The 26,589-nt window shown below is 47.6% G+C and overlaps 1 protein-coding gene across 1 annotated transcript in view; it reads left to right on the top strand.

The window, feature by feature from the left end:
* Positions 1-26,589, top strand: part of LOC124005390 (sodium/calcium exchanger 2-like) — a 122,206-nt gene that overhangs the window by 80,661 nt on the left and 14,956 nt on the right. The window contains exons 2-10 of the mRNA XM_046314605.1: positions 1,524-2,006; positions 7,912-8,049; positions 8,479-8,706; positions 8,801-9,142; positions 14,251-14,706; positions 16,988-17,364; positions 20,498-20,601; positions 21,970-21,987; positions 25,569-25,693. Coding sequence (XP_046170561.1) covers positions 1,620-2,006; positions 7,912-8,049; positions 8,479-8,706; positions 8,801-9,142; positions 14,251-14,706; positions 16,988-17,364; positions 20,498-20,601; positions 21,970-21,987; positions 25,569-25,693 — 2,175 coding nt within the window. The 5' untranslated portion in view covers positions 1,524-1,619. The remainder of the gene's footprint in view (positions 1-1,523; positions 2,007-7,911; positions 8,050-8,478; positions 8,707-8,800; positions 9,143-14,250; positions 14,707-16,987; positions 17,365-20,497; positions 20,602-21,969; positions 21,988-25,568; positions 25,694-26,589) is intronic.

Raw genomic sequence — 26,589 nt, 5'->3', positions numbered from 1 at the left:
CTTCAGCTGCTCTATAATGTTAAAGCTGGACCGACAACGTGAGAGACAAAGATAAAGAAGGCGATAGAGAGAGAGAACGAGAGCGGGAGAAAGGTAAAGAGAGAGGTCGTGCGTGCGGACAGACGTCTACACACCAGGCTACCCTCAGTAGGTCTCACATTGTGCCTGTAATCTGCTTAACTAGCTCTCTGCTCTACACATTCTCCCTTGCAGATGGTGCTCACACACTGCACCCCAAAACTACACACACTGTAGAGCAGGAACCCAGAGAGCAGGACCACAATACAGATACAGTGTGCTGTAAGTAACACCTGGTGAAAAAATGGTTGAATCGCAGGTACTGTATACACATAAATGCCCTCACAATCTGGATACGTGAGTGTGTGTACAGGCCTAAAGTTGTGTGTATCTGTTCAACAATTATACTCACTAGGCCTTTATCCCAAATGAAATGGCACCCTATTCCCTGAGGGCCCTGATCAAAAGTAGTGCACTATATAAGAAACGGGATGCCATTTGGGACTGAACCTAGTAGAATAAACAAGCAAACCAACTAACTTTATGTACATACTGCTTCAAAAACACACTGCCAGTCAACCATGGACCCTGACCCACTTTTACAGTGAGAGAGAGTGTGTTAGAGTTTCTGAGTATCTTGCTGCTCAGTGTTCGGGCTCTCAGGGTCATTGTGTTCTCAACCCGAGGGAACAGGTCTTTGTGGAGAGCCTGGTACATTGTCACAAAGCCAGTTGGAACAGCGCTGTCACTGTCATCACAGAAACCACCATGAACTATCTCTCCCATCCAAACCCCAGCCTTCTCTCTCTTTCTCTCTCCAGGGCCAACATTCTCCCTTTGCTTTGGGCTTTAAGCCTATTCAGAGCCATGTGTTCTATTCAGACAGCTCCCCCCCATCTTTTTCTCTCTGTCTCTCTCTCCGTCTCACTCTGTCTCTCACTCTCGCTGTCTCTCTCTCTCTCGCCATCTCACTCTGTCTCTGTCTCTGTCTCTCTCTCTGTCTCTCTCTCTCTCTCTCACTCTCACTCTCACTCTCACTCTCACTCTCACTCTCACTCTCACTCTCACTCTCACTCTCACTCTCCTGTCAATAGAAAGCAGAGAGCATGTACGCCAATGTAGGCGCCTCCAAGTTGAATAGCCGTGAAAGGTTTATATTCATGATTCAAGGGCATGACGTTAACATTTCTATTCAAGTGCATGTTGACATTTTTGTTCTCATATTGCAGTTGGAAACCTTCCACAGCAACTGGAAACAAGGACGATGGTTAAAAATAATTTGTTCTATGTCAACCACAATAATGATTCAGTTATCAAATGTGGAAATGTTTTATTTAGCTAAAAAAAAGATATATTTTGAGGCAGATGGTTTATTTATCTCGTACTCCATACAGGCCAATGAAAGGCTGGTGTATGTTTGCTGCTGGCTCCACCCAAGTATTGTCCTCTCTCTCTTCTCTCTCTCTTCTCCCTACTGTTCTATCCATCTCTCTCTCTCCTCCTAGGTGAGCTAGTCCTACCCCTCCCAGCCACGCCCGGCATCTTCTCCCCGTCTCTCTCTTCGTCCGCCTCATCCATCTCTTCCCCCGGCATTCTCCGCCATGGCACTCCTCTCCACCGCTCTCTCTGCCTCCGTCCCCTTCCTCCTCTTCCTCCTCCTCCCCCTTCCTTCGCCCTGCGCCCTGGAGTCTCTACGAGGAGGAGGAGGAGAGGAAGAGAACCGCTCCATCTCCACCATGTCCTATCCCTCCATGTCTCCGGAGTTCTGGAGCAACAGCAGCACGGGGCTGGGCAGCAGTTCAAAGTGCTCGCAGCCGGTGGTGTGCAGGCCGGGCACCCTGCTGCCCGTGTGGAAGCCCCTGAACCCCGGGCTGGGCGACCAGGTAGCCAGGGCCGTGGTCTACTTCACCTGTCTCATGTACATGTTCCTGGGAGTGTCCATCATCGCAGACCGCTTCATGGCCTCTATCGAGGTCATAACCTCACAGGTTGGTACCGTGGGACAGATCGATCCATATGATAGAGTTGTTAAAGCATTGTACGAGGGATGTCGTCTCATTCACTACAGAATGAAAATGACATAGAAACAGAATGAAAAGATGCTATTTTTACAGAGAGAGCTCTCCCACTCTTAGACCCAGTGGTTGGCTCTCCTTTCTCACCTCTCCCTAGACTACATTAACTGTCACTCAAACACAGTGAACATCGAAACACTCTATAATAAAGGCATTGTAAAACTGGCCTCCGCAGGGGTGATAGACATAGCAGTTTCCATCTCCAGGAATGCCGCCTTGTTTCTCGGTGTTACCACAGACAGCTCAAATGAACGTGTTATTTCTATGTTTGGGTTTCTACATTTCTTGTAGTGACAGACGCTGGGGCCATATGGAATTCCAATATTTCAATACTTCTCTGCTGACTCAATGAACTGAAAGAGATTCTACCCTTGGGTTGGAACCGGTTCAGAGAACCGAACCGAAAACCGGAAAGTAATGAACATTTTAAAGAAACGGAACCCGGGAATGAGAGTGATACAGTTCCGCAGCAGAACCTTTATTTTAAAAGCACGGGAACTGGTTCAGAGAGTTACTTTATGGTCAAGGCATGTTTTTCTAGTCCCACAAAAGGCCGCAACAAAGCAGCTATGCAAAAAGCCCTCACTCTGTCACTCGGAAACTGTGTCCAGTGTCTGCCTGCAAGCTGAAACTCTTTGCCAGTGTGTGTGGGTGTAAGCTACCTGCACTTCCCCCTCCGACGGAGAGAGACAACATGGTGCAGTTTGAGGCCATGTGGCGGAGAGTGATACGAGGGCTGGAGATGTCATCAGGTGGTTCTGGGCATGTGTTATGTAGTTGAGGGTTGTGTGATGTCGTTTGTATGTTTTGTAATTGTTCGTTTATATTAAAAAAGATATTAAAAAAGATATATATTAGAGAAAAATAGATTTTCAATGCTAGTTAAAAAGGAACACAAAGGAACGATATAAACAGGTACTTTTTAAAGTTCGAACTGGTTTGGAAAATAATAGGATACTTAGTGTATTGAATTATTGGTTCCATCTGATTTAAAGCTTCAGATAATTGGTCCAGACTCTTTGACATTGTTATAAATTGGATTTCTCTGCTGACGAGAGTTTTTTTTTAAAACTGAAGTAGATTCCAGCCCTGGAATCGATTCAATAATCAATTAACCTGCTAATGATTATTCCATTTCAGTTCATTGTTGGGCCATCGAAAACCATTGTGAATTTACTAGTTACAGTTGAAGTCGGAAGTTTACATACACTTAGGTTGGAGTCATTAAAACTCGTTTTTTAACCACTCCACAAATTTCTTGTTAACAAACTATAGTTTTGGCAAGTCGGTTAGGACATCTACTTTATGCATGACACAAGTCATTTATTATTTCACTTATAATTCACTGTATCACAATTCCAGTGCATGAGAAGTTTACATACACTAAGTTGACTGTGCTTTTAAACAGCTTGGAAAATTCCAGAAAATGATTTTATGGCTTTAGAAGCTTCTGATGGGCTAATTGACATCACTTGAGTCAATTGTAGACCTCCACAAGTCTGGTTCATCCTTGGGAGCAATTTCCAAACGCCTGAAGGTACCACGTTCATCTGTACAAACAATAGTACGCAAGTATAAACACCATGGACCACGCAGCCGTCATACCGCTCAGGAAGGAGATGCCTTCTGTCTCCTAGAGATGAATGTACTTTGGTGCGAAAAGTGCCAGTCAACCCCAGAACAACAGCAAAGGACCTTGTGAAGATGCTGGAGGAAACAGGAACAAAAGTATCCTGTAAAACGAGTCCTATTTCGACATAACCTGAAAGGCCGCTCAGCAAGGAAGAAGCCACTGCTCCAAAACCGCCATAAAAAAGCCAGACTACGGTTTGCAACTGCACATGGGGACAAAGAACATACTTTTTGGAGGATTGTCTGGTCTGATGAAACAAAAATTGAAGTGTTTGGCCATAATGACCATCGTTATGTTTGGAGGAAAAAGGGGGAGGATTGCAAGCCGAAGAACCCCATCCCAACCGTGAAGCACGTGGTGGCAGCATCATGTTGTGGGGGTGCTTTGCTGCAGGAGGGACTGGTGCACTTCAAAAAATAGATGGTACCATGAGGCAGGAAAATTATGTGGATATATTGTTGCAACATCTTAAGACATCAGTCAGGAAGTTAAAGCTTGGTTGCAAATGGGTCTTCCAAATGGACAATGACCCCAAACATACAACAAAGTCGGCCATCAGATAGCCTGACCTCAATCCTATAGAAAATCTGTGGGCAGAACTGAAAAAGCGTGTGTGAGCAAGGAGGCCTACAAACCTGACTCCGCTACACCAGCTCTGTCAGGAGGAATGGGCCAAAATTCACCCAAGCACAGGCCTGGCTCTCTCTGGCAAGGAGCACAGGTCTGGCTCTCTCTGGCAAGGAGCACAGGCCCTCTCAGTAATACATTTCAACTCTATATCTGACATCGTATGGGTGTCTTCTTTTCTTTAAGCCCATAACCATGTGTGTGAGGTGTAGACTTTTGTTTCAAAGTAGATTTGTTTACGACTACCAAGAAACACTCTGTGTGACCCTGATTTAGCCCACTGCAGTAAAATGAACCAACCCCACATCTCAAGGTCACTGTAAATGTAAAGGAACCTGCAAGTCAGCATTTCGTAGGACAGTGTATCCCATGCATCCAACTAATAAAACCTGAAACGTCTCCATAGCCCGTCGTCCATCACTCCTCCATTCACTAGATCACTAGGGTAGGTAACAACATCTTCACCCCACTGATCCTCAACACTGGGGCCCCACAAGGGTGCGTTTTCAGCCCTCTCCTGTACTCCCAGTTCACCCACAACTGCGTGGCCATGCACGCCTACAACTCAATCATCACGTTTGCAGACGACACTACAGTGTTAGGCTTGATTACCAACAACGACGAGACGAACTACAGGGGGGGGTGAGGGTCCTCGGAGTGTGGTGTCAGGAAAATAACCTCACACTCAACATCAACAAAACACAGGAGATGATCGTGGACTTCAGGAAACAGCGGAGGGAGCAGCCCCCTATCGACATCGACAGGACAGCAGTGGAGAGGGTAGAAAGTTAAGTTCCTCGGCTTACACATCACGGACAAACTGAAATGGTCCACCCGCACAGACAGCGTGGTGAAGAAGGCGCAACAGCGCCTCTTCAACCTCAGAACACTCCCCAACTTTTACAGAAGCACAATCGAGAGCATCCTGTCGGGCTGTATCACCGCCTGGTACAGCAACTGCTCCGCCCATAACCGTAAGGCTCTCCGGAGGGTAGTGAGGTCTGAATAACGCATCCCCGGGGGAAAAATACCTGCCCTCCAGGACACCGACACCACCCGATGTCACAGGAAGGCCAACAAGATCATCAAGGACAACAACCACCCGAGGCACTGCCTGTTCACCACGCTATCATCCAGAAGGCGAGGTCAGTACAGGTGCATCAAAGCGGGGACCGAGAGACTGAAAAACAGCTTCTATCTCAAGGCCATCAGACTGTTAAACAACCACCACTAACATTGAGTGGCTGCTGCCAACATACTGACTCAACTCCAGACACTTTAATAATGGAAAGATTGATGTAAAAAATGTATCCCTAGCCACTTTAAACAATGCCACTTAATATAATGTTTCCATACCCTACATTACTCATCTCATATGTATATACTGCACTCAATACCATCTACTGCATCTGGCCTATGCCGTTTTATACCATCACTCATTCATACACAGTGCCTTGCGAAAGTATTCGGCCCCCTTGAACTTTGTGACCTTTTGCCACATTTCAGGCTTCAAACATAAATATATAAAACTGTATTATTTTGTGAAGAATCAACAACAAGTGGGACACAATCATGAAGTGGAACGACATTTATTGGATATTTCAAACTTTTTTAACAAATCAAAAACTGAAAAATTGGGCGTGCAAAATGATTCAGCCCCTTTACTTTCAGTGCAGCAAACTCTCTCCAGAAGTTCAGTGAGGATCTCTGAATGATCCAATGTTGACCTAAATGACTAATGATGATAAATACAATCCACCTGTGTGTAATCAAGTCTCCGTATAAATGCACCTGCACTGTGATAGTCTCAGAGGTCCGTTAAAAGCGCAGAGAGCATCATGAAGAACAAGGAACACACCAGGCAGGTCGGAGATACTGTTGTGAAGAAGTTTAAAGCTGGATTTGGATACAAAAAGATTTCCCAAGCTTTAAACATCCCAAGGAGCACTGTGCAAGCGATAATATTGAAATGGAAGGAGTATCAGACCACTGCAAATCTACCAAGACCTGGCCGTCCCTCTAAACTTTCAGCTCATACAAGGAGAAGACTGATCAGAGATGCAGCCAAGAGGCCCATGATCACTCTGGATGAACTGCAGAGATCTACAGCTGAGGTGGGAGACTCTGTCCATAGGACAACAATCAGTCGTATATTGCACAAATCTGGCCTTTATGGAAGAGTGGCAAGAAGAAAGCCATTTCTTAAAGATATCCATAAAAAGTTGTTTAAAGTTTGCCACAAGCCACCTGGGAGACACACCAAACATGTGGAAGAAGGTGCTCTGGTCAGATGAAACCAAAATTGAACTTTTTGGAAACAATGCAAAACGTTATGTTTGGCGTAAAAGCAACACAGCTCATCACCCTGAACCTACCATCCCCAATGTCAAACATGGTGGTGGCAGCATCATGGTTTGGGCCTGCTTTTCTTCAGCAGTGACAGGGAAGATGGTTAAAATTGATGGGAAGATGGATGGAGCCAAATACAGGACCATTCTGGAAGAAAACCTGATGGAGTCTGCAAAAGACCTGAGACTGGGACAGAGATTTGTCTTCCAACAAGACAATGATCCAAAACATAAAGCAAAATCTACAATGGAATGGTTCAAAAATAAACATATCCAGGTGTTAGAATGGCCAAGTCAAAGTCCAGACCTGAATCCAATCGAGAATCTGTGGAAAGAACTGAAAACTGCTGTTCACAAATGCTCTCCATCCAACCTCACTGAGCTCGAACTGTTTTGTAAGGAGGAATGGAAAAAAAATTCAGTCTCTCGATGTGCAAAACTGATAGAGACATACCCCAAGCGACTTACAGCTGTAATCGCAGCAAAAGGTGGCGCTACAAAGTATTAACTTAAGGGGGCTGAATACTTTTGCACGCCCAATTCTTCTGTTTTTGATTTGTTAAAAAAGTTTGAAATATTCAATAAATGTCGTTCCACTTCATGATTGTGTCCCACTTGTTGTTGATTCTTCACAAAAAAAGTTTTATATCTTTATGTTTGAAGCCTGAAATGTGGCAAAAGGTCGCAAAGTTCAAGGGGGCCGAATACTTTCGCAAGGCACTGTATCTGTATGTACGTATTCTTATTCATTCCTTTACATTTGTGTGTGTATATGGTAATTGTTGTGAAATTGTCAGGTTGGATTACTCGTTAGATATTGCTGCGTTGTCGGAACTAGAAGCACAAGCATTTATCTACACTCGCACGCACATCTGCTAACCATGTGTATGTGACAAATTTGATTTGATTAGAATAACAGATTGTCCCCTCTCCTTCTGCCAGGCAGTCGGGGACACGTCCTCCCTCGTGGCAGGATACTGTAAATACCATCCGTCATGCTTATATGTGGAGAGGAATGAAATCTCCAGGTTCCCACTACTCCCCATCTCAGGCTTATGAGCAGTTTTTTTCTTCTTTTACAGTAACTATCTAAATGAGATGAGAGATATGTATGAGTCTGCTGGTGAGATACTGGAGTGTGATGGAGGGGAATAGAGTGATTGCCTGTGTGTGTGACCCCCCCCCCCACCTCTGTCTGTCTGTCCTGCAGGAGAAGGAAGTGACCATCACCATGCCAGGCGGAGAGACGTCTGTGGCCACTGTACGTATCTGGAACGAGACTGTGTCCAACCTGACTCTGATGGCTCTAGGCTCCTCCGCCCCAGAGATCCTGCTGTCGGTCATAGAGGTGGGTGTCACATCATAAAGACTCCCCCGACCACAACTCATAAGTGGGTGTCACATCATAAAGACTCCCCCGACCACATCTCATAAGTGGGTGTCACATCATAAAGACTCCCCCGACCACAACTCATAAGTGGGTGTCACATCATAAAGACTCCCCCGACCACAACTCATAAGTGGGTGTCACATCATAAAGACTCCCCCGACCACATCTCATAAATGGGTGTCACATCATAAACATCCCCTCCCAGCGACATCATATCAGCAGCAGTGTATTATACTGGAATGAAGCTGAAAATGAAACGGATATCTACTTTAAGCGTATTGTCAAATCTTACCAATATAACATTTACGTACAATTTGTACATGGCCTTTTTGATTTATTCTAACAGTTCTCTAAAAGTCTCTCTCTCCTCTGTCTCCCGGGGGTTAGGTGTGTGGGCACGGGTTTGAGGCGGGTGAGCTGGGACCTGGCACCATTGTGGGCAGCGCCGCCTTCAACATGTTTGTGATCATCGCCATCTGTGTGTGGGTCATCCCTGAAGGAGAGACCAGGAAGATCAAACACCTGCGCGTGTTCTTCATCACAGCCTTCTGGAGCATCTTCGCCTATATCTGGCTCTTCCTCATCCTCTCCGTCATCTCACCCGGAGTAGTGGAGGTGTGTGTGTGTGTGTTAGCAAATGTGTATAAAACAATTCATCCCAGTTCGGATGTATGTCTTGTAATGGTCCCCTGTCTTTGTTTGTGTTCAGGTGTGGGAGGCCCTGGTCACCCTGCTCTACTTCCCCGTGTGTGTGATCCTGGCCTGGATCGCCGACCGACGCCTGCTTTTCTACAAGTACATGGCCAAGCGTTACCGCGCCGACAAGCACGGCATCGTCGTGGAGACGGAGGGGGACACAACTCCGAAAGGCTTCGAGATGATTATAGATGGAAAGTTCCCACCAAGGGGAGGGGCGGTGGGAATGATGCCCAGTGAGAACTGCCAGGATGGGGCCAACAATGCGGCGGGCACCGTGGCCTACCTGCCCAACTCCAACAGCACCATGGTGACCGTAGAGAATACCAAGGAGCTGGACGAGAGCCGCAAGGAGGTGAGAGAGACCTGCTGTTAGAGGGATTAGAGAGAGAGAGGTGTACAGTAGGGAGGAGGAGGAGGAGAGAGAGAGGTGTACAGTAGGGAGGGGGAGAGGGAGAGGGAGAGGGAGAGGGAGAGGGAGAGGGAGAGGGTACAGAGGGAGGAGGGAGAGAGGTGTACAGTAGGGAGGAGGAGAGAGAGAGGGGTGTACAGTAGGGAGGAGGAGAGGAGAGAGAGGTGTACAGTAGGGAGGAGGGAGAGAGAGAGGTGTACAGTAGGGAGGAGGAGAGAGAGAAGTGTACAGTAGGGAGGAGGAGAGAGAGAGTGTACAGTAGGGAGGAGGAGAGAGAGAAGTGTACAGTAGGGAGGAGAGAGGGAGGAGAGAGAGAGAGAGGTGTACAGTAGGGAGGAGGAGAGAGAGAGGGTGTACAGTAGAGGAGGAGAGGAGAGGTACAGTAGGTGTACAGTAGGGAGAGGAGGGAGATGTACAGTAGGGAGGAGGAGGAGGAGTAGGGGGAGAGAGAGGAGTACAGTAGGTGTACAGTAGGGAGGAGGAGAGAGAGAGGTGTACAGTGTACAGTAGGGAGGAGGAGAGAGAGAGGGGTGTACAGTACAGTAGGGAGAGGAGAGAGAGAGAGAGGGTGTACAGAGGGAGGAGGAGAGAGGTGTACAGTAGGGAGGAGGAGGAGAGGTGTACAGTAGGGAGGAGGAGAGAGAGAAGTGTACAGTAGGGAGGAGAGGAGAGAGGTGTACAGAGAGAGAGAGTGTACAGTAGGGAGGAGGAGAGGGAGAGGGGAGGGAGGAGGGAGAGAGAGAGGGTGTACAGTAGGGAGAGAGGTGTACAGTAGAGAGAGAGAGAGGTGTACAGTAGGGAGGAGGAGGAGAAGAGAGAGTGTACAGTAGGGAGGAGAGAGAGAGAGGTGAGGGGGGAGGAGAGAGAGAGAGGTGTACAGTAGGGAGGAGGGTACAGAGAGAGAGAGGTGTACAGTAGGGAGGGAGAGAGAGAGGTGTACAGTAGGGAGAGAGAGAGAGTGTACAGTAGGGGAGAGGAGAGAGAGAGGTGTACAGTAGGGAGGAGAGAGAGAGTACAGAGGGAGGAGAGAGAGAGAGAGTGTAGTAGGGAGGAGGAGGAGAGAGAGAGAGTGTACAGTAGGGAGGGAGGAGAGAGAGAGTGTACAGTAGGGAGGAGGAGAGAGAGAAGAGGAGGAGAGAGAGTGTACAGTAGGGAGGAGGAGAGGGGTGTACAGTAGGGGGGAGGAGAGAGAGAGTGTACAGTAGGGGGAGAGAGGACAGAGAGGAGGAGAGGAGAGAGAGTGTACAGTAGGGAGGAGGAGAGAGTGTACAGTAGGGAGGGAGAGAGAGAGAGAGGGAGGGAGGAGGAGAGAGAGGGTGTACAGTAGGGAGGAGGAGAGAGAGAAGAGTACAGTAGGGAGGAGGAGAGGAGAGAGAGAGGGTGTACAGTAGAGGAGGAGGAGAGAGAGAGAGTGTACAGTGGGAGGGGAGAGGTGAGGAGAGAGAGAGAGAGGTGTACAGTGTACAGTGTACAGTAGGGGAGAGAGGAGAGAGAGAGAGAGAGAGGTGTACAGTAGGGAGGAGGAGAGAGAGTGTACAGTAGGGAGGAGGAGGAGAGGGAGAGAGAGGTGTGTACACCGAGAGAGAGGACAGTAGGGAGGAGAGAGAGGTGAGAGAGAGAGGTGTACAGTAGGGAGGAGTACAGAGAGAGAGAGTGTACAGTAGGGAGGAGAGAGAGAGAGAGTACAGTAGGGAGGAGAGAGAGAAGTGTACAGTAGGGAGGAGAGAGAGAGAGAGTGTACAGTAGGGAGGAGGAGAGAGAGTGTACAGTAGGGAGAGAGAGAGAGAGGTGTACAGTAGGGAGGAGGAGAGAGAGAGAGAGAGAGAGGTGTACAGTAGGGAGGAGGAGAGAGAGAGAGAGAGAGAGAGAGAGGTGTACAGTAGGGAGGAGGAGAGAGAGAGGGAGAGAGAGGTGTACAGTGGGGAGGAGGAGAGAGAGAGAGAGAGAGAGAGAGAGAGAGGGAGGAGAGAGAGAGTGAGAGGGAGGAGGAGAGAGGAGTGTACAGTAGGGGGAGAGAGAGTTGTACAGTGGGGAGGAGAGAGAGAGGTGTACAGAGGGAGGAGAGAGAGAGAGAGGGAGGAAGAGAGAGGTGTACAGTAGGGAGGAAGGGAGTGTACAGTAGGGGGAGGAGGAGTAGGGAGGAGAGAGAGAGTTGTACAGTAGGGAGGAGAGAGAGAGGTGTACAGAGGGAGAGAGAGAGAGAGAGGTGTACAGTAGGGAGTACAGAGGGAGGAGGAGAGAGAGGTGTACAGTAGGGAGGAGGAGAGAGAGAGAGTGTACAGTAGGGAGAGAGAGAGAGAGAGGGAGAGGAGAGAGAGAGTGTACAGTAGGGAGAGAGAGAGAGAGAGAGAGAGAGAAGTGTACAGTAGGGAGGGGGAGAGAGAGGTGTACAGTAGGGGAGAGGAGAGAGAGAAGTGTACAGTAGGGAGGAGGAGAGAGAGAAGTGTATAGTAGGGAGGAGGAGAGAGAGAGAGAGAGAGAGAGAGAGAGAGAGAGAGAGAGGTGTACAGTAGGGAGAGAGAGAGAGGAGAGAGTGAGAGGGAGGAGGAGAGAGAGAAGTGTACAGTAGGGAGGAGGAGAGAGAGAGTGTACAGTAGGGAGGAGGAGAGAAAGAGGTGTACAGTAGGGAGGAGGAGAGAGAGGAGGAGGAGGAGAGAGAGTTGTACAGAGAGGGACAGTAGGGAGGAGGAGAGAGAGAGAGAGAGAGAGAGGGAGAGAGAGAGGTGTACAGTAGGGAGGAGGAGAGAGAGAGTTGTACAGTAGGGAGGAGGAGAGAGAGAGGTGTACAGTAGGGAGGAGGAGAGAGAGAGGTGTACAGTAGGGAGGAGGAGAGAAAGAGGTGTACAGTAGGGAGGAGGAGAGAGAGAGGTGTACAGTAGGGAGGAGGAGAGAGGTGTACAGTAGGGAGGAGGAGAGAGGTGTACAGTAGGGAGGAGGAGAGAGGTGTACAGTAGGGAGGAGGAGAGAGGTGTACAGTAGGGGGAGGAGAGAGAGAGGTGTACAGTAGGGAGGAGGAGAGAGAGAGTGTGTAGGATTAGGGAGGAGGAGAGAGAGAGGTGTACAGTAGGGGGAGGAGAGAGAGAGAGAGGTGTACAGTAGGGAGGAGGAGAGAGAGAGGTGTACAGTAGAGGAGTACAGAGGAGGAGAGAGAGAGAGAGGTGTACAGTAGGGAGGAGAGAGTGTACAGAGAGGTGTACAGTGGGGGGAGAGGGGTGTACAGTAGGGAGGAGGAGAGGGAGAGAGAGGTGTACAGAGAGTTGTACAGGGGGAGGAGGAGGGAGGAGAGAGGAGAGAGAGGGTACAGTAGGGAGGAGGAGAGAGAGAGGTGTACAGTAGGGAGGAGGAGAGAAAGAGGTGTACAGTAGGGAGGAGGAGAGAGAGAGGTGTACAGTAGGGAGGAGGAGAGAGGTGTACAGTAGGGAGGAGGAGAGAGAGGTGTAGAGTAGGGAGGAGGAGAGAGAGAGGTGTACAGTAGGGAGGAGGAGAGAGAGAGAGGTGTACAGTAGGGAGGAGGGGAGAGAGAGAGGTGTACAGCAGGGAGGAGGAGAGGGAGAGGGGTGTACAGTAGGGAGGAGAGGGAGAGGGGTACAGTAGGGAGGAGGAGAGAGAGAGAGGTGTACAGTAGGGAGGAGGAGAGGGAGCAGGGTGTACAGTAGGGAGGAGGAGAGGAGAGAGAGGGTACAGTAGGGAGGAGGAGGGAGAGGTGTACAGTAGGGAGGGGAGAGGAGGAGAGGTGTACAGTATGTACAGTAGGGAGGAGAGAAAGAGGTGTACAGGAGAGGAGGAGAGAGAGAGGTGTACAGTAGGGAGGGGAGGAGAGAGGTGTAGAGTAGGGAGGAGAGAGAGAGGTGTACAGTAGGGAGGAGGAGGAGAGAGGAGAGAGAGAGGTGTACAGTAGGGAGGAGAGAGAGAGGTGTACAGTAGGTAGGGAGGAGAGAGAGTACAGTAGGGAGGAGGAGAGAGAGAGGTGTACAGTAGGGGAGGAGGAGAGGAGAGAGAGAGTACAGTGTACAGTAGGGAGGAGGTGAGAGAGAGGTGTACAGTAGGGAGGAGAGGAGGGAGAGAGGTGTACAGTAGGGAGGAGGAGAGAGAGGTGTACAGTAGGGAGGGGAGGAGAGAGAGGTGTACAGTAGGGAGGAGAGAGAGAGGTGTACAGTAGGGAGGAGGAGAGAGAGAGGTGTACAGTAGGGAGGAGGAGAGAGAGAGGTGTACAGTAGGGAGGAGGAGAGAGAGAGGTGTACAGTAGGGGGAGGAGAGAGAGAGGTGTACAGTAGGGAGGAGAGAGAGTACAGTAGGGAGGAGGAGAGAGAGGTGTACAGTAGGGAGGGAGGAGGTGAGTAGGGGGAGAGAGAGGTGTACAGTAGGGAGGAGAGAGAGAGTACAGTAGGAGAGGAGGGAGAGGAGAGGTGTACAGTAGGGAGGAGGAGAGAGGTGTACAGTAGGGAGGAGGAGAGAGAGAGGTGTACAGTAGGGAGGAGGAGAGAGGAGAGAGGTGTACAGTAGGGAGGAGGAGAGAGAGAGAGGTGTACAGTAGGGAGGAGGAGAGGGAGAGGTGTACAGTAGAGGAGGAGGAGAGAGGTGTACAGTAGGGAGGAGGAGAGAGGTGTACAGTAGGGAGGAGGGAGAGAGGTGTACAGTAGGGAGGAGGAGAGGTGTACAGTAGGGAGGAGGAGAGAGAGGTGGGGACAGAGAGAGAGGGAGGGGGGGTTATGGAGGATATACTCATCCCATTCATGTACACCCACATAGCACCTGTCAGGAATAGATAGGGCTAGAGAGAGTAAAAGAGATGGAGAGAAGAAGAGGATACACCCACCTCAACCACACATACAAACACACTGGAGCAAAGGAGACCATTAAGAGCTACTAACGTGCTGAACCTACAAGAGTCACAAACCTTCTCTCTGGGTTGACGTTGATACACCCACCTCAACCACCTCAACATTAAGAGCTACTAACGTGCTGAACCTACAAGAGTCACAAACCTTCTCTCTGGGTTGACGTTGTGTGTCTGTGTCCCTCTTTTTCAACCCCTGTTCCTCTGCCCCCAGGTGATCCGCATCCTGAAGCAGCTGAAGCAGAAGTTTCCAGACAAGGAGCTGGATCAGCTGGTAGATCTTGCCAACTACTACGCCCTCCTCCATCAACAGAAGAGCCGCGCCTTCTACCGCATCCAGGCTACGCGCATGATGACCGGCGCCGGCAACGTGCTCAAGAGGCACGCCGCCGACCACTCCCGCCGCGCCGCCGCCGTGGACGAGGAAGTGGTCTGCGAGGACGACGACCTGGCTGAGTGCAGCCGCCTGGCGTTCGAGAGCACCCACAGCCAGTGTATGGAGAACTGCGGCGTACTGAGGCTGGCTGTGGTGTGTCAAGGGGGCCTGGGGGAGAGCACCTTCTACGTGGACTACCGGACCGAGGACGGCTCGGCCAACGCCGGGTCTGACTACGAGTACAGCGAGGGAACGCTGGTGTTCAAACCCGGAGATACCCGCAAGGAGATCAAGGTGAGGGGTCAGTGGAAGGGGAGGAAAGTAAACAGCAATGTACAGTTATAATCAATTATAGTAAGAAGCATTGCACAACTGTGCTGCCAAGCAGATCCCCAGCTAGGTCATTAGACCTGCTTGTCGTGGGCAGATCCAGACGGCACGTAATGGAAGGTGCAGAAAACAGCCGTAGAAACCGATTACCCTCTGAATTAGAGTCCACTCTGTCCCTGATCAACCGTCTCATATTGTCTTAGAGGAGCCAGTAGAACTGGAGAGTCTTCCGGAAGCTAGAGCACATTAAAGTCTGCCTCATGGTCCTGACTGACAGTGGATACGACTTCATCTGAGGGGGAGAGACGGTGAAAAAAAGGAAGTGGGCTTTGAAGTGTTTTGTCCTTGGAGAGGATGTTTCTCTCTTTGAACTTCGTCTTAGTTTTCACGTCATTTCATGTTCACGCTTAGACAGAGGACAAAGAGAATGTGTATTTCTGGATCGCAGGAGGGGTGTTGAGGAAAGGGAGAAAACAAGGAATGTGAAGAGAGAGAGGGGGAGCGAGTTGGGGAACAACTCAATTGCGTTATTTCATCACAGTAGCTTGTCAACCATTAGACATGAATGAGTGACTACAACAATCAATCCTTTAGTGTCCCAAGTCTTTGACGATCAGTGAGGTTGATTTGACGCGTCTCTCTCAAGCGTTTGTGGTCTGTAACGGCTGTCATTCTGTCCACAAACAACAGTGTTTCTCTTATCCTTTTAAAGACTGGCACTTCCTCCAAAGACGAGTGAGTACGCAATAGTTACAAAATAAATAAATGAATGTGTGTTGCGTGTATCTACCGACGGCCTGTAAAGATCCGGAAAGATCCGGTCCGGAAAGATACATCCGTTGTTTTGTTCTTTTTGTTTTGCTCTGCCTGCAAAACACGCTGGATGATTCAGAATCCATTGAAGAGCTTGAACGATTCATCGACGAGAGATACTTACGAACTCAACGGTTTCTGAGGATTCGAGCATTGTTAAGGACAACCAACCAACCCAATCAGCAAAACAAACCAAAGCCAAGTTGGCTAACGGGTATCAGCGATGGAACCAAAACCATCCCCTAGTAGGAGGGTGCGTGTGGCGAGGTTTACTGATATGGATGTGGACTTTTTGTTAAGTCATCAATCAATCCCGGGGAAAGGCTTGCGCCATGCTCTAAACTTGATATGTGGACTTGTTAAAATCAATCAATGAAAGGCTTGCCAAACTTGATATCGTGGATACATTACGAGAAATGTCCTCTGGTCTGATAAAACAAAAATAGAATTATTTGGCCTTAATGACCATCGTTATGTTTGGAGGAAAAAGGAGGAGGCTTGCAAGCTGAAGAGCACCATCCCAACAGTGAAGCACGGGGGTGGCCGCATCATGTTGTGGGGGTGTTTTGCTGCAGGAGGGACTGGTGCACTTCACAAAATAGATGGCATCATGAGGTAGGGAAATTATGTTGAAAAGCAACATCTCAAGACATCAGTCTTGGTCGCAAATGGGTCTTCCCATGTGTTGTGGCAAAATGGCTTAAAGACAACAAAGTCGAGATAATGGAGTGGCCATCACATAGCCTGGCCTCAATCCTATAGATAATCTGTTGGCAGAACTAAAAAAGCGTGTGCAAGCAAGGAGGCCAACAAACATGACTCAATTACACCAGCTCTGTCAGGAGGAATGGGCCACAATTCACCCAACTTATTGTGGGAAGCTTGTGGAAGACTACCCGAAACGTTTGACCCAAGTTCAACAATTTTAAGGCAATGCTACCAAATATACTAATTGAGTGCATGTAAACTTCTGACCCACTGGGAATGTGATGAAACAAATCTGACAAAGCTGACATAAATCATTCTCTCTACTATTATTCTGACATTTCACATTCTTAAAGTAAAGTGGTGATCCTAACTGACCTAAGAGAGGGAATTTTTACTAGGATTACATTTATTTGGCTAAGGTGTATGTAAACCTCCGACTTCAGCTGTAAATTCAAACCATTTAAATATAATACATAGGGAGGTTGTGCTGGACTATGGTAGATGAGTAATCAGTCTATCTTTTCAGACTGTTAAAGTATTTATCTGGTCAATATGTCAGTGTATTATGTCTGTAACCGTGTGTTATGTGAAAATGTGTTTGTATTATAAATTGTATTTGAATGTTTAAGGACTCTTGGAAGATTAGTCCAAATGAAGAATAAAAGAGATCCTAATAAAATAAAATCTAAATCAATTCTTCCCCTCCATCCTACACCTTTCCCAGGTCGGCATCATCGATGATGACATCTTCGAGGAGGACGAGCACTTTTTCGTGCGGCTGCTCAACTTGCGCATCGGTGACGCCGAGGGGATGTTCGAGAGTGATGAGCCAGGCGCGAGACCCAAGGGTCGCCTGGTGGAGCCACTGGTCGCCACGGTGACCATCCTGGACGACGACCATGCTGGATTCTTCACATTCCGTAATCAGCTGGTGCGCGTCAGCGAGAGCGTTGGCACCATGGAGATCTCAGTGGTGCGGAACTCGGGCGCCCGCGGCACGGTGATCGTGCCCTATCACACGGAGGAGGGCACGGCGAAGGGGGGCGGCGTGGACTACGAGGACACTCAGGGAGAGCTGGAGTTCTCCAACGACCAGACAACGTGAGTACTGATGGACGGACGTCCACACTCCATCGTTTCCTACTCTCCCCTACTCCCTCCCCCTTCCCTCTCACTACTCCATGCCAGTTACTGTTCTCCATTATTCATAAAGGCCAACCTGGTGTGAGCTTTAGCTCATCAATGGCTTATGTGTTTGTGCTCAACTCATAGCCAATACTGTATTCACACTGCTATGTGTTGCTGCCTTAAAGTAGGCTACATCATGCTATATTATCATGCTATATTATCATGCTATATTACCCTACTATCTGTATTCATGTCACAGTCTTAGCTCATTCTAGTTCTCTTTCTCTCTTGCTACAAAATTTGCACAGTAATGGTCATTTCAACATCTTGTTTATTTCTCATTCAGCTCTAATTTCGCTCTCATCTCGCTGTATCTGTCTTTCTCTTCTTCCTCTTCTCTCTCTCTCTCTCTCACTTCTCACTCTCTCACTCTCTCTGTATCTACAGATGTGGGATCTTAATTTGATCACCCTGTTGCAGGAGAACGTTCCTGCAATGCAGTAAATGCAAAACGTGTAGTGTATTTAAGGTTTTAAAAGGCTTCTGAAGTTTGTAATTTCCACTTAGAAATTTCAGACTAGATTTTTTTTTATCAGTAACTACAAAAATGTCCATTGATTATAATCCACATATTAATTCACATTTCCTGTTGCTGCAGGATTGTTTTCCTGCTGTAGCAAAATGGCTCAAATTAAGTTCCTACATCTGTATATCTCCCTTCCCCCTCTTTCTCTCTTCTCCCTCTCTCTTTGTTTCTTTGTTTCTCTCACTTCACTTGTTTATGTTTGCTCTGCCAACAGGGAGACTGTTGCTGTGGTGACATTTTCAGGCACAATGTCCTAGGAGACATTATCAGCACTAATGAGCATAATAAAAAAAAAGTGAAACACGTCTTCCAACTCCCCCTCCTCTCCTCCCCTTCACCCCCTCCTATTTCCTCTTTTCATCAGCCACTCCACATCGGCCTGTGTAAAAGCTGACCGATAGCCCTGCACTACTCTGTAAAGGGGGGTGCAGTGGAACCTATGGGTTAGATCACCAAGAGAGGCTAAGGTTGTTCAGTAGTAGGTACAGTGAAGGACCTACAGTAGGTGGTACAGTGAAGGACCTACAGTAGGTGGTACAGTGAAGGACCTACAGTAGGTGGTACAGTAAAGGACCTACAGTAGGTGGTACGGTAAAGGACCTACAGTAGGTGGTACGGTAAAGGACCTACAGTAGGTGGTACAGTAAAGGACTTACAGTAGGTGGTACAGTAAAGGACCTACAGTAGGTAGTACAGTAAAGGACCTACAGTAGGTGGTGACCAGGTGAAGGACCTGAATGACAGTAGTAGGTGGTACAGTGAAGGACCTACAGTAGGTAATGGTACAGTAAAGGACCTACAGTAGGTGGTACAGTAAAGGACCTACAGTAGGTGGTACAGTAAAGGACCTACAGTAGGTAGTACAGTAAAGGACCTACAGTAGGTGGTACGGTAAAGGACCTACAGTAGGTGGTACAGTAAAGGACCTACAGTAGGTGGTACAGTAAAGGACCTACAGTAGGTGGTACAGTAAAGGACCTACAGTAGGTGGTAAATGACAGTAAAGGACCTACAGTAGGTGGTACAGTGAAGGACCTACAGTAGGTAGTACAGTAAAGGACCTACAGTAGGTGGTACAGTGAATGACCTACAGTAGGTGGTACAGTGAATGACCTACAGTAGGTGGTACAGTAAAGGACCTACAGTAGGTGGTACAGTAAAGGACCTACAGTAGGTGGTACGGTAATGGACCTACAGTAGGTGGTACGGTAAAGGACCTACAGTAGGTGGTACAGTAAAGGACCTACAGTAGGTGGTACAGTAAAGGACCTACAGTAGGTGGTACAGTAAAGGACCTACAGTAGGTGGTACGGTAAAGGACCTACAGTAGGTGGTACGGTAAAGGACCTACAGTAGGTGGTACGGTAAAGGACCTACAGTAGGTGGTACAGTAAAGGACCTACAGTAGGTGGTACAGTAAAGGACCTACAGTAGGTGGTACAGTAAAGGACCTACAGTAGGTAGTACAGTAAAGGACCTACAGTAGGTGGTACAGTGAATGACCTACAGTAAAGGACCTACAGTAGGTGGTACAGTAAAGGACCTACAGTAGGTGGTACGGTAAAGGACCTACAGTAGGTGGTACAGTAAATGACCTACAGTAGGTGATACGGTAAAGGACCTACAGTAGGTGGTACGGTAAAGGACCTACAGTAGGTGCTACAGTAAAGGACCTACAGTAGGTGCTACAGTAAAGGACCTACAGTAGGTAGTACAGTAAAGGACCTACAGTAGGTGGTACAGTGAATGACCTACAGTAGGTGGTACAGTAAAGGACCTACAGTAGGTAGAATCACAGGATGGAAGGAGCAGTGGATGAGGGATGGAGCAGTGGATGAGGATTGGGCCACAGGGGATGATATACAGCAGGGGTGACGCCCCTCTGTGTTGCAGACCCCTGGGTGTCCCCTCCCTGACTGGTGTGCATGTCTGCATCTGAATTATTCAGCCGCGGAGTGATGAAATATTGATGCGGGTCCTCTGTTGTGATTTAAGTGCAAGCTGTGCCTGTTAATTTGTCTGGGGTGGCACCGGGGAGGAAGCCATCGTTTGTCTGGCTTTGTGCGGCTCCCCTCCCTGCCTGTTGCTTGATGGCTCTACGTGGCGCATGGTTAGCTCATGGATAACTGGGAGGGACCCGCGGTGGAAAGAGAGCCTTGAGGCTCTACATTAAGGACAAGATTGTGTGTGTGTGTGTGTGTGTGTGTGTGTGTGTGTGTGTGTGTGTGTGTGTGTGTGTGTGTGTGTGTGTGTGTGTGTGTGTGTGTGTGTGTGTGTGTGTGTGTGTGTGTGTGTGTGTGTGTGTGTGTGTGTGTGTGTGTGTGTGTGTGTGTGTGTGTGTGTGTTTGTGAGCTCTCTCTGTAAAGTACAACAAAATCCCTGACTAACCCCTGGGATCACATCCTTCCACTGATCCCTGGCTTTAACTGTTGAATAAAGTGAAATAAGACAGTCTCATCTATTTGTTGCTTAATGACCTCGGATACTGACCTGTGTGGGTGGGTGTGTGTGCGTCTGCAGTCAGACCCTGCAGGTGAGGATCATTGATGATGAGGAGTATGAGAAAAAGGAGAACTTCTTCATCGTACTAGAGGAACCACGCTGGCTGAAGAGGGGAATCTCAGGTGTGTGTACTTGTAGTGTGTGTGTATGTGTGCTGTGTGTCCTTTTCTGTTTTCCTGATGTCAGTGGTTGGGAATGGGTTGGTGCTGACTGGTATGGAGAACTGCACCTTTAATGAGTTGTGGCACCTCTTATAGAATACTGGCTCTAAAACACAAACCCGGGTACGCTACAATTAAGTACCTGTTCCTTTTTCATCGCACTTCAGGCACTGACTGAGTTGGGCCTGATAGCTAGTACCAGTCAGGCACTATAGGTAGCTTTGTTTGGTAAATAATTAATTTTCAATTCTGCTGGTGAGATGAAGATACAAGTAGAGACCTTTCAGAGTCGCAGAGCCAACCAGAGAGCCTGCTGATGTCCAATTGTGTGTGAGGATAAGAAAACAGAGAGGAAATAGGTCTAGTGTGTGTGTTTCGTGCCTGTGTTTTTGAGAGAGAGAGATGGGGGGGAGAGAGAGAGAGATGGGGGATAGAGAGAGAGAGAGAGAGAGAGAGAGAGAGAGAGAGAGAGAGAGAGAGAGAGAGAGAGAGAGAGAGAGAGAGAGAGAGAGAGAGAGAGAGAGAGAGAGAGAGAGAGAGAGAGAGAGAGAGGAGAGAGAGAGAGAGAGAGAGAGATGATGGGAGAGAGAGAGAGAGAGAGAGATGATGGGGGATAGAGAGAGAGAGAGAGAATGATGGTGGGATAGAGAGAGAGAGAGAGAGAGAGAGAGAGAGAGAGAGAGAGAGAGAGAGAGAGAGAGAGAGAGAGAGAGAGAGAGAGAGAGAGAGAGAGAGAGAGAGAGAGAGAGAGAGAGAGAGAGAGAGAGAGAGAGAGAGAGAGAGAGAGAGAGATGGGGGGTAGAGAGAGAGAGAGAGAGAGAGAGAGAGATGGGGGGAGAGAGAGAGAGAGAGAGAGAGAGATGGGGGGGAGAGAGAGAGAGAGAGAGAGAAGAGGATGGGGGAGAGAGAGAGAGAATGATGGGGGATAGAGAGAGAGAGAGAGAGATGATGGTGGGATAGAGAGAGAGTGATGGTGAGAGAGAGTGATGGTGAGTGAGAGAGAGTGATGGTGAGAGAGAGAGAGAGAGAGAGAGAGAGAGAGAGAGAGAGAGAGAGAGAGAGAGAGAGAGAGAGAGAGAGAGAGAGAGAGAGAGGGGGGAGAGAGAGAGAGAGAGAATGATGAGGGATAGAGAGAGAGAGAGATGGTGGGATAGAGAGAGATTGTTTTTACTGAACTGAGGCACTTAGAGGAGAGTTCACAATAGCTGTCGTGACACCAGAGTTCTTAGTTGGTAAAACCTCACAAGGTCAGGGAAGTGTAATGATGTGCACTTGGACTTGTCTGGAGTTTGGACTGCTGTACTGACAGTTCTTTCTTCTTTCTTCCAGCCCTTCTGCTCAACCAAGGTAAGACCATCATCAACTTGCCTCACACAACCAGCCTAGAAACAGCAGACATAGAACGTTGTATTATCCCTAAAGGCCCAAAGGGGGAATTGGTTTTGGATTAGAATCATCCATAAAAACACCAACAAACATTTCACATGAGTTGGTACACTATATAACAACATCAATTTAAGGGTCTATGAAGAACCATAGAAAGAAAATCCAAAACCGGACATGTTTTGGGCCTCCAGGACTGGAATTGAATAGCCCTGCTGTAGAGTTTTAAGCCTTACTTGCGTATTTCCCAGGGTGCCTTTTCAAGTGAACGTTAAAGTTACCAGTACCACCCATAACTGTGATTGCTAGTGACAGAGACATGGTTGTTGATTTCATCCATTCTCAGTCCTGTGGCCTTCACCAAGCGAGATCCCAAGTGAATACATTGTCATTAACTTGTCATTCTTTAAGACAAGACAATACATATTTCATGAAGCCTTCTTCTGAGGGCTTAGTTCTACCCTAATCCTGCCTGCAATCACATTATGCTAGTTTACAAAGAGATGTGCAATTCCTATTGGAATCCAGCCAGATTGGGGATATCCGACATTTGGAATTGTATTCACTCACAACTTGCATTCAGAATGACTGCCAGTGTTGGGAAGACTGAGATATGAGATTAATTTAAACAACCATTTCAGTACCGAGTGCAATAAATCCAAGTAACAGATTGGATTATTTTAGAAAAATGTATGTTATTTATATTTGAGTAGCATAATATTAAATGTAGACTCGGCACACAAGCAGCACAGCAGATATTGAGTTGAGATGAGTTGCACAGTGCACGGGTTCGCTTCATGCTCTTACGACCAAAACAGTGGATAAGTTGAACTTCAAGCTCTCAGTTTTTGCAGAAATGGACCCACTAAGCCGTTTACTTTCTGCATCTATGTCATATCGCTGAGTCTAACTTTAAATGAATTCATCAATATACATGCAAAAACAGATATTTAAACAAACAATTCTAAAAATCTACTTGCCTTAGAGCATGCTGGGAAATATGATAATAAAGGGCGTGGTTTTGATTCAACTCTGGTTATTAACACTAACTCTGGGGTTATTTTACACCACTGAGTGTTAATTTAACTCTTTACATTGTTAATTTAACTCTTTAATCAACACTGGCCAATTTGCTGTGTTCTATGAAAGGGACACATCTGCAGGTTTCCATACATTTCAAGAGCCTTCTAGAATTCTGAAGAACCGTAGATGCCATGTCAAGAAGCTCACAATTAACTCAAAGGTTCTTTATCGGGCAAGGGTTCTCCAAGGAACCTTAAAAGCTGAGGAAGAACATTGTAAGAACCTTTATTTTGTTCACACCTCTGTTGCGGTTAGCCACTTAGGGATTAGCACCCAGTGTTGCCTTGGCCACTGTGGCATAATTTACAAGTCTATTTACAGCATAAATCCATGAGAAGGACCTGCTCTCGCCATAAAATGCATCACTCTCTCATCGATTTGTATCCATCCCTGGATAAATATTATATGCGTATATATCGCACAACTGGCTTCTCTTGGATAAATATTATATGCGTATATATCGTACAACTGGCTTCTCTTGGATAAACATAAATATTATATGTCTTCGATAAATATTATATGCGTATATATCACACAACTGTCTTCTCTTGGATAAATATAATATGCGTATATATCACACAACTGGCTTCTCTTGGATAAATATTATATGCGTATATATCGTACAACTGGCTTCTCTTGGATAAACATTATATGCGTATATATCGTACAACTGTCTTCTCTTGGATAAATATTATATGAGTATATATCACACAACTGGCTTCTCTTGGATAAACATTAGAGTACTGTCCTTCTACAGTAGTCTAGCAGTGTCCCATGACACACTTTATTCTAATGCACGTCTTAAACAGGTGTTGAAGAGCCTTACCCAATCAGGGCCCATATTCATTAAGCGTCTCAAAGCAGGAGCGCTGATCTAGCATCAGTTCTGCATTTTTAGATCATAATGAAAAAAAGAGATGGACACGAGCTGGGAGGATCTGATCCTAGATCAGCATTCCTACCCTGAGCTGCTTTGTGAATATGGGCCCTGGGATGATGGTGCTGTAATTTATCCACAGTAACCGCAGACCAGCAGTATACTTCATCATTAGAGTGTATTGGTATTAGTATTTAGTATGTGGTGTAACCCTGTTAGAGCAACACGGTGAAGGAGCTGGAGCGTTGGGGGAATACAGTGGGACAGTTGCCATGTGGTGCCTGGCAGCTCTCTAGTCCTTTCATAATTACAGCTTGTGCTTTGAAGGCAGAGGAGAGGAACTAAGAGGAATAATATCTGCCCACTCGCCACGCGGCAACGACGACGCACAATCAAAGCTTCCCGTGCGTCTTCACGGCTCACCATCTTTGTCGTCCCTCCAATGAGAGGATGAGTAATTATACGCTATAAGTAGATAGGAAATATGATGCTGAATGGAAGCAGGGAGAGAATGGGTTTTGCCCAGCTGTTTATAGTGTATTTGAGGTGTTATTTTAAATCCGGCTTTCTGAGGACCCTATTGGTTCAATTTTATTAACAGCCACTAAATCACACTTTGGGACATTGGTCTTTGCCCACCTCAATTCAGCATAAATCTACCCTCATTTCAACTCACCTTCTGTTTCTTCCACAATTTCTTTCTCCAACAAAATGTCTGGCTATCTTTTTGTTGCTACGTCTCCCAGACTGCCCTACTTTCATCTTCTCATGAATATACCCCACTAATCTCTCCTTATCTCCTCTCTTTTTCACTCTTGCTTCCCCATCGCACCCACACATTCACCATCAACCTCTCGTCTCTCCTACTCGCCCTCCCCCACGTCTCCACATACATGGGCTAATGCACATGAGTGATGTACTGTAAGAAGAGGAAATAATGCTGACTCAAACTCAATTATTGATAGGACACTGGCCTTGAAAGATCTGTTTGTGAGGCATGTTGGCATGTTTGAGTTTCAATTTCTCTCTCTCTCTTCCCTCACCCCCCTCTCTCTCCCCTCACCCCCCCTCTCTCTTCCCCCTTCCCTCCCCTCTTCCCTCACCCCCCCTCTCTTCCCTCACCCCCCCCTCTCTCTTCCCTCACCCCCTCTCTCTCTTCCCTCACCCCCTCTCTCTCTCTTCCCCCCTCTCTCTTCTCACCCCCCTCTCTTCTCTCACCCCCCTCTCTCTCTCTCTTCTCCCCACCCCCTCTCTCTCTCTCTTCTCCCCACCCCCTCTCTCTCTTCCCTCACCCCCCCTCTCTCTTCCCTCACCCCCTCTCTCTTCCCTCACCCCCCTCTCTCTTCCCTCACCCCCCTCTCTCTCTTCCCTCACCCCCCCCTCTCTCTCTTCCCTCACCCCCCCTCTCTCTCTTCCCTCACCCCCTCTCTCTCTCTTCCCTCACCCCTCCCCCTCACTCCCCCTCTCTCTCTTCCCTCACCCCCCTCTCTCTCTTCCCTCACCCCCCCTCTCTCTTCCCTCACCCCCCTCTCTCATTCCCTTCAATGTTCTATCGATCTCATCCCTCCTGTCTCCCATCTCTTAGAGGATCCTGATGGCCAGATGAGTGCAGAGGAGGAGGAGGCGAGGCGCATTGCAGAGATGGGAAAGCCCATCTTGGGGGAGCACAGCCGGCTGGAGGTGGTCATTGAGGAGTCTTATGAGTTCAAGGTATATAGCCCCTCTTCTCCTCTGCTTCACTTGATTGGCCACATCAGCACTCAGTAAATGCATCGAGCATCACATGGTAGGCGTGCTGATCTATGATCAGTTCCATATAATCTTATTTGTTGTTATCTACTAGGCAAACCTGATCCAAGATCACATACAGCCCCAGAGCCACACAGTTGGTTTAACCCCAACCCATCTGAGGACAGACACTGGGCACAGTTGAGGGTCGTTCCACTTCAAGAAATCCAATGCAAGTCAATCGTACCAACATTAGCATATCCAAATCATCTATAAGTAACATCCAATCCATTTTTAGATACTTTAGGATGATTTGGGCATGAAGGATGAAAAGGCTAATATAGGTACCATTGACTTGCATTGGATTTTTTGAGGTGGAGCGACCCTCAACTGTGCCCAGTGTCGGTCCTCAGAAGGGTTGGTGTTTAAGCTAATTGATGAATCAATATTTTCGTCAAGTGAACCAACGGTTGTGACGGACAACAGCTAGCTCATTTAAGTCCTATAGCAACATGCCTCGGGATTTCATCCAATCAGTGTGCCTCTTCTTGACTTGATTAAGATTCATTTGTTATACGTAATAAGATTGCGCTGGTCACTCGTGATTTGTAGCAGCACAAAACAAACACAACAGGTAATTGAAATCTCAAGTCATTTCAATGACTGGCACTTGGCTTTATGAAATCCTAGATCAATGTCACATCATTTAATAGCATTGTGAGCTCTATGGATGGGGGGACAGAGTTCGCAAAGAAAAGACCAGTGAGAAATGTTTACACAGGTGAAGTTTCCACATCAACAAGTAAAAACGACTACCGCTGAGCATCACATACTGTATGCCCAGGCAGCTCCTATACCCTGGCAGTCATAGAATACGT

This window comes from Oncorhynchus gorbuscha, linkage group LG19, assembly GCF_021184085.1.
Source record: "Oncorhynchus gorbuscha isolate QuinsamMale2020 ecotype Even-year linkage group LG19, OgorEven_v1.0, whole genome shotgun sequence".
In the NCBI taxonomy this organism is placed as follows: Eukaryota; Metazoa; Chordata; class Actinopteri; order Salmoniformes; family Salmonidae; genus Oncorhynchus; species Oncorhynchus gorbuscha.
This window is presented reverse-complemented; position numbering and strand designations above follow the sequence as displayed.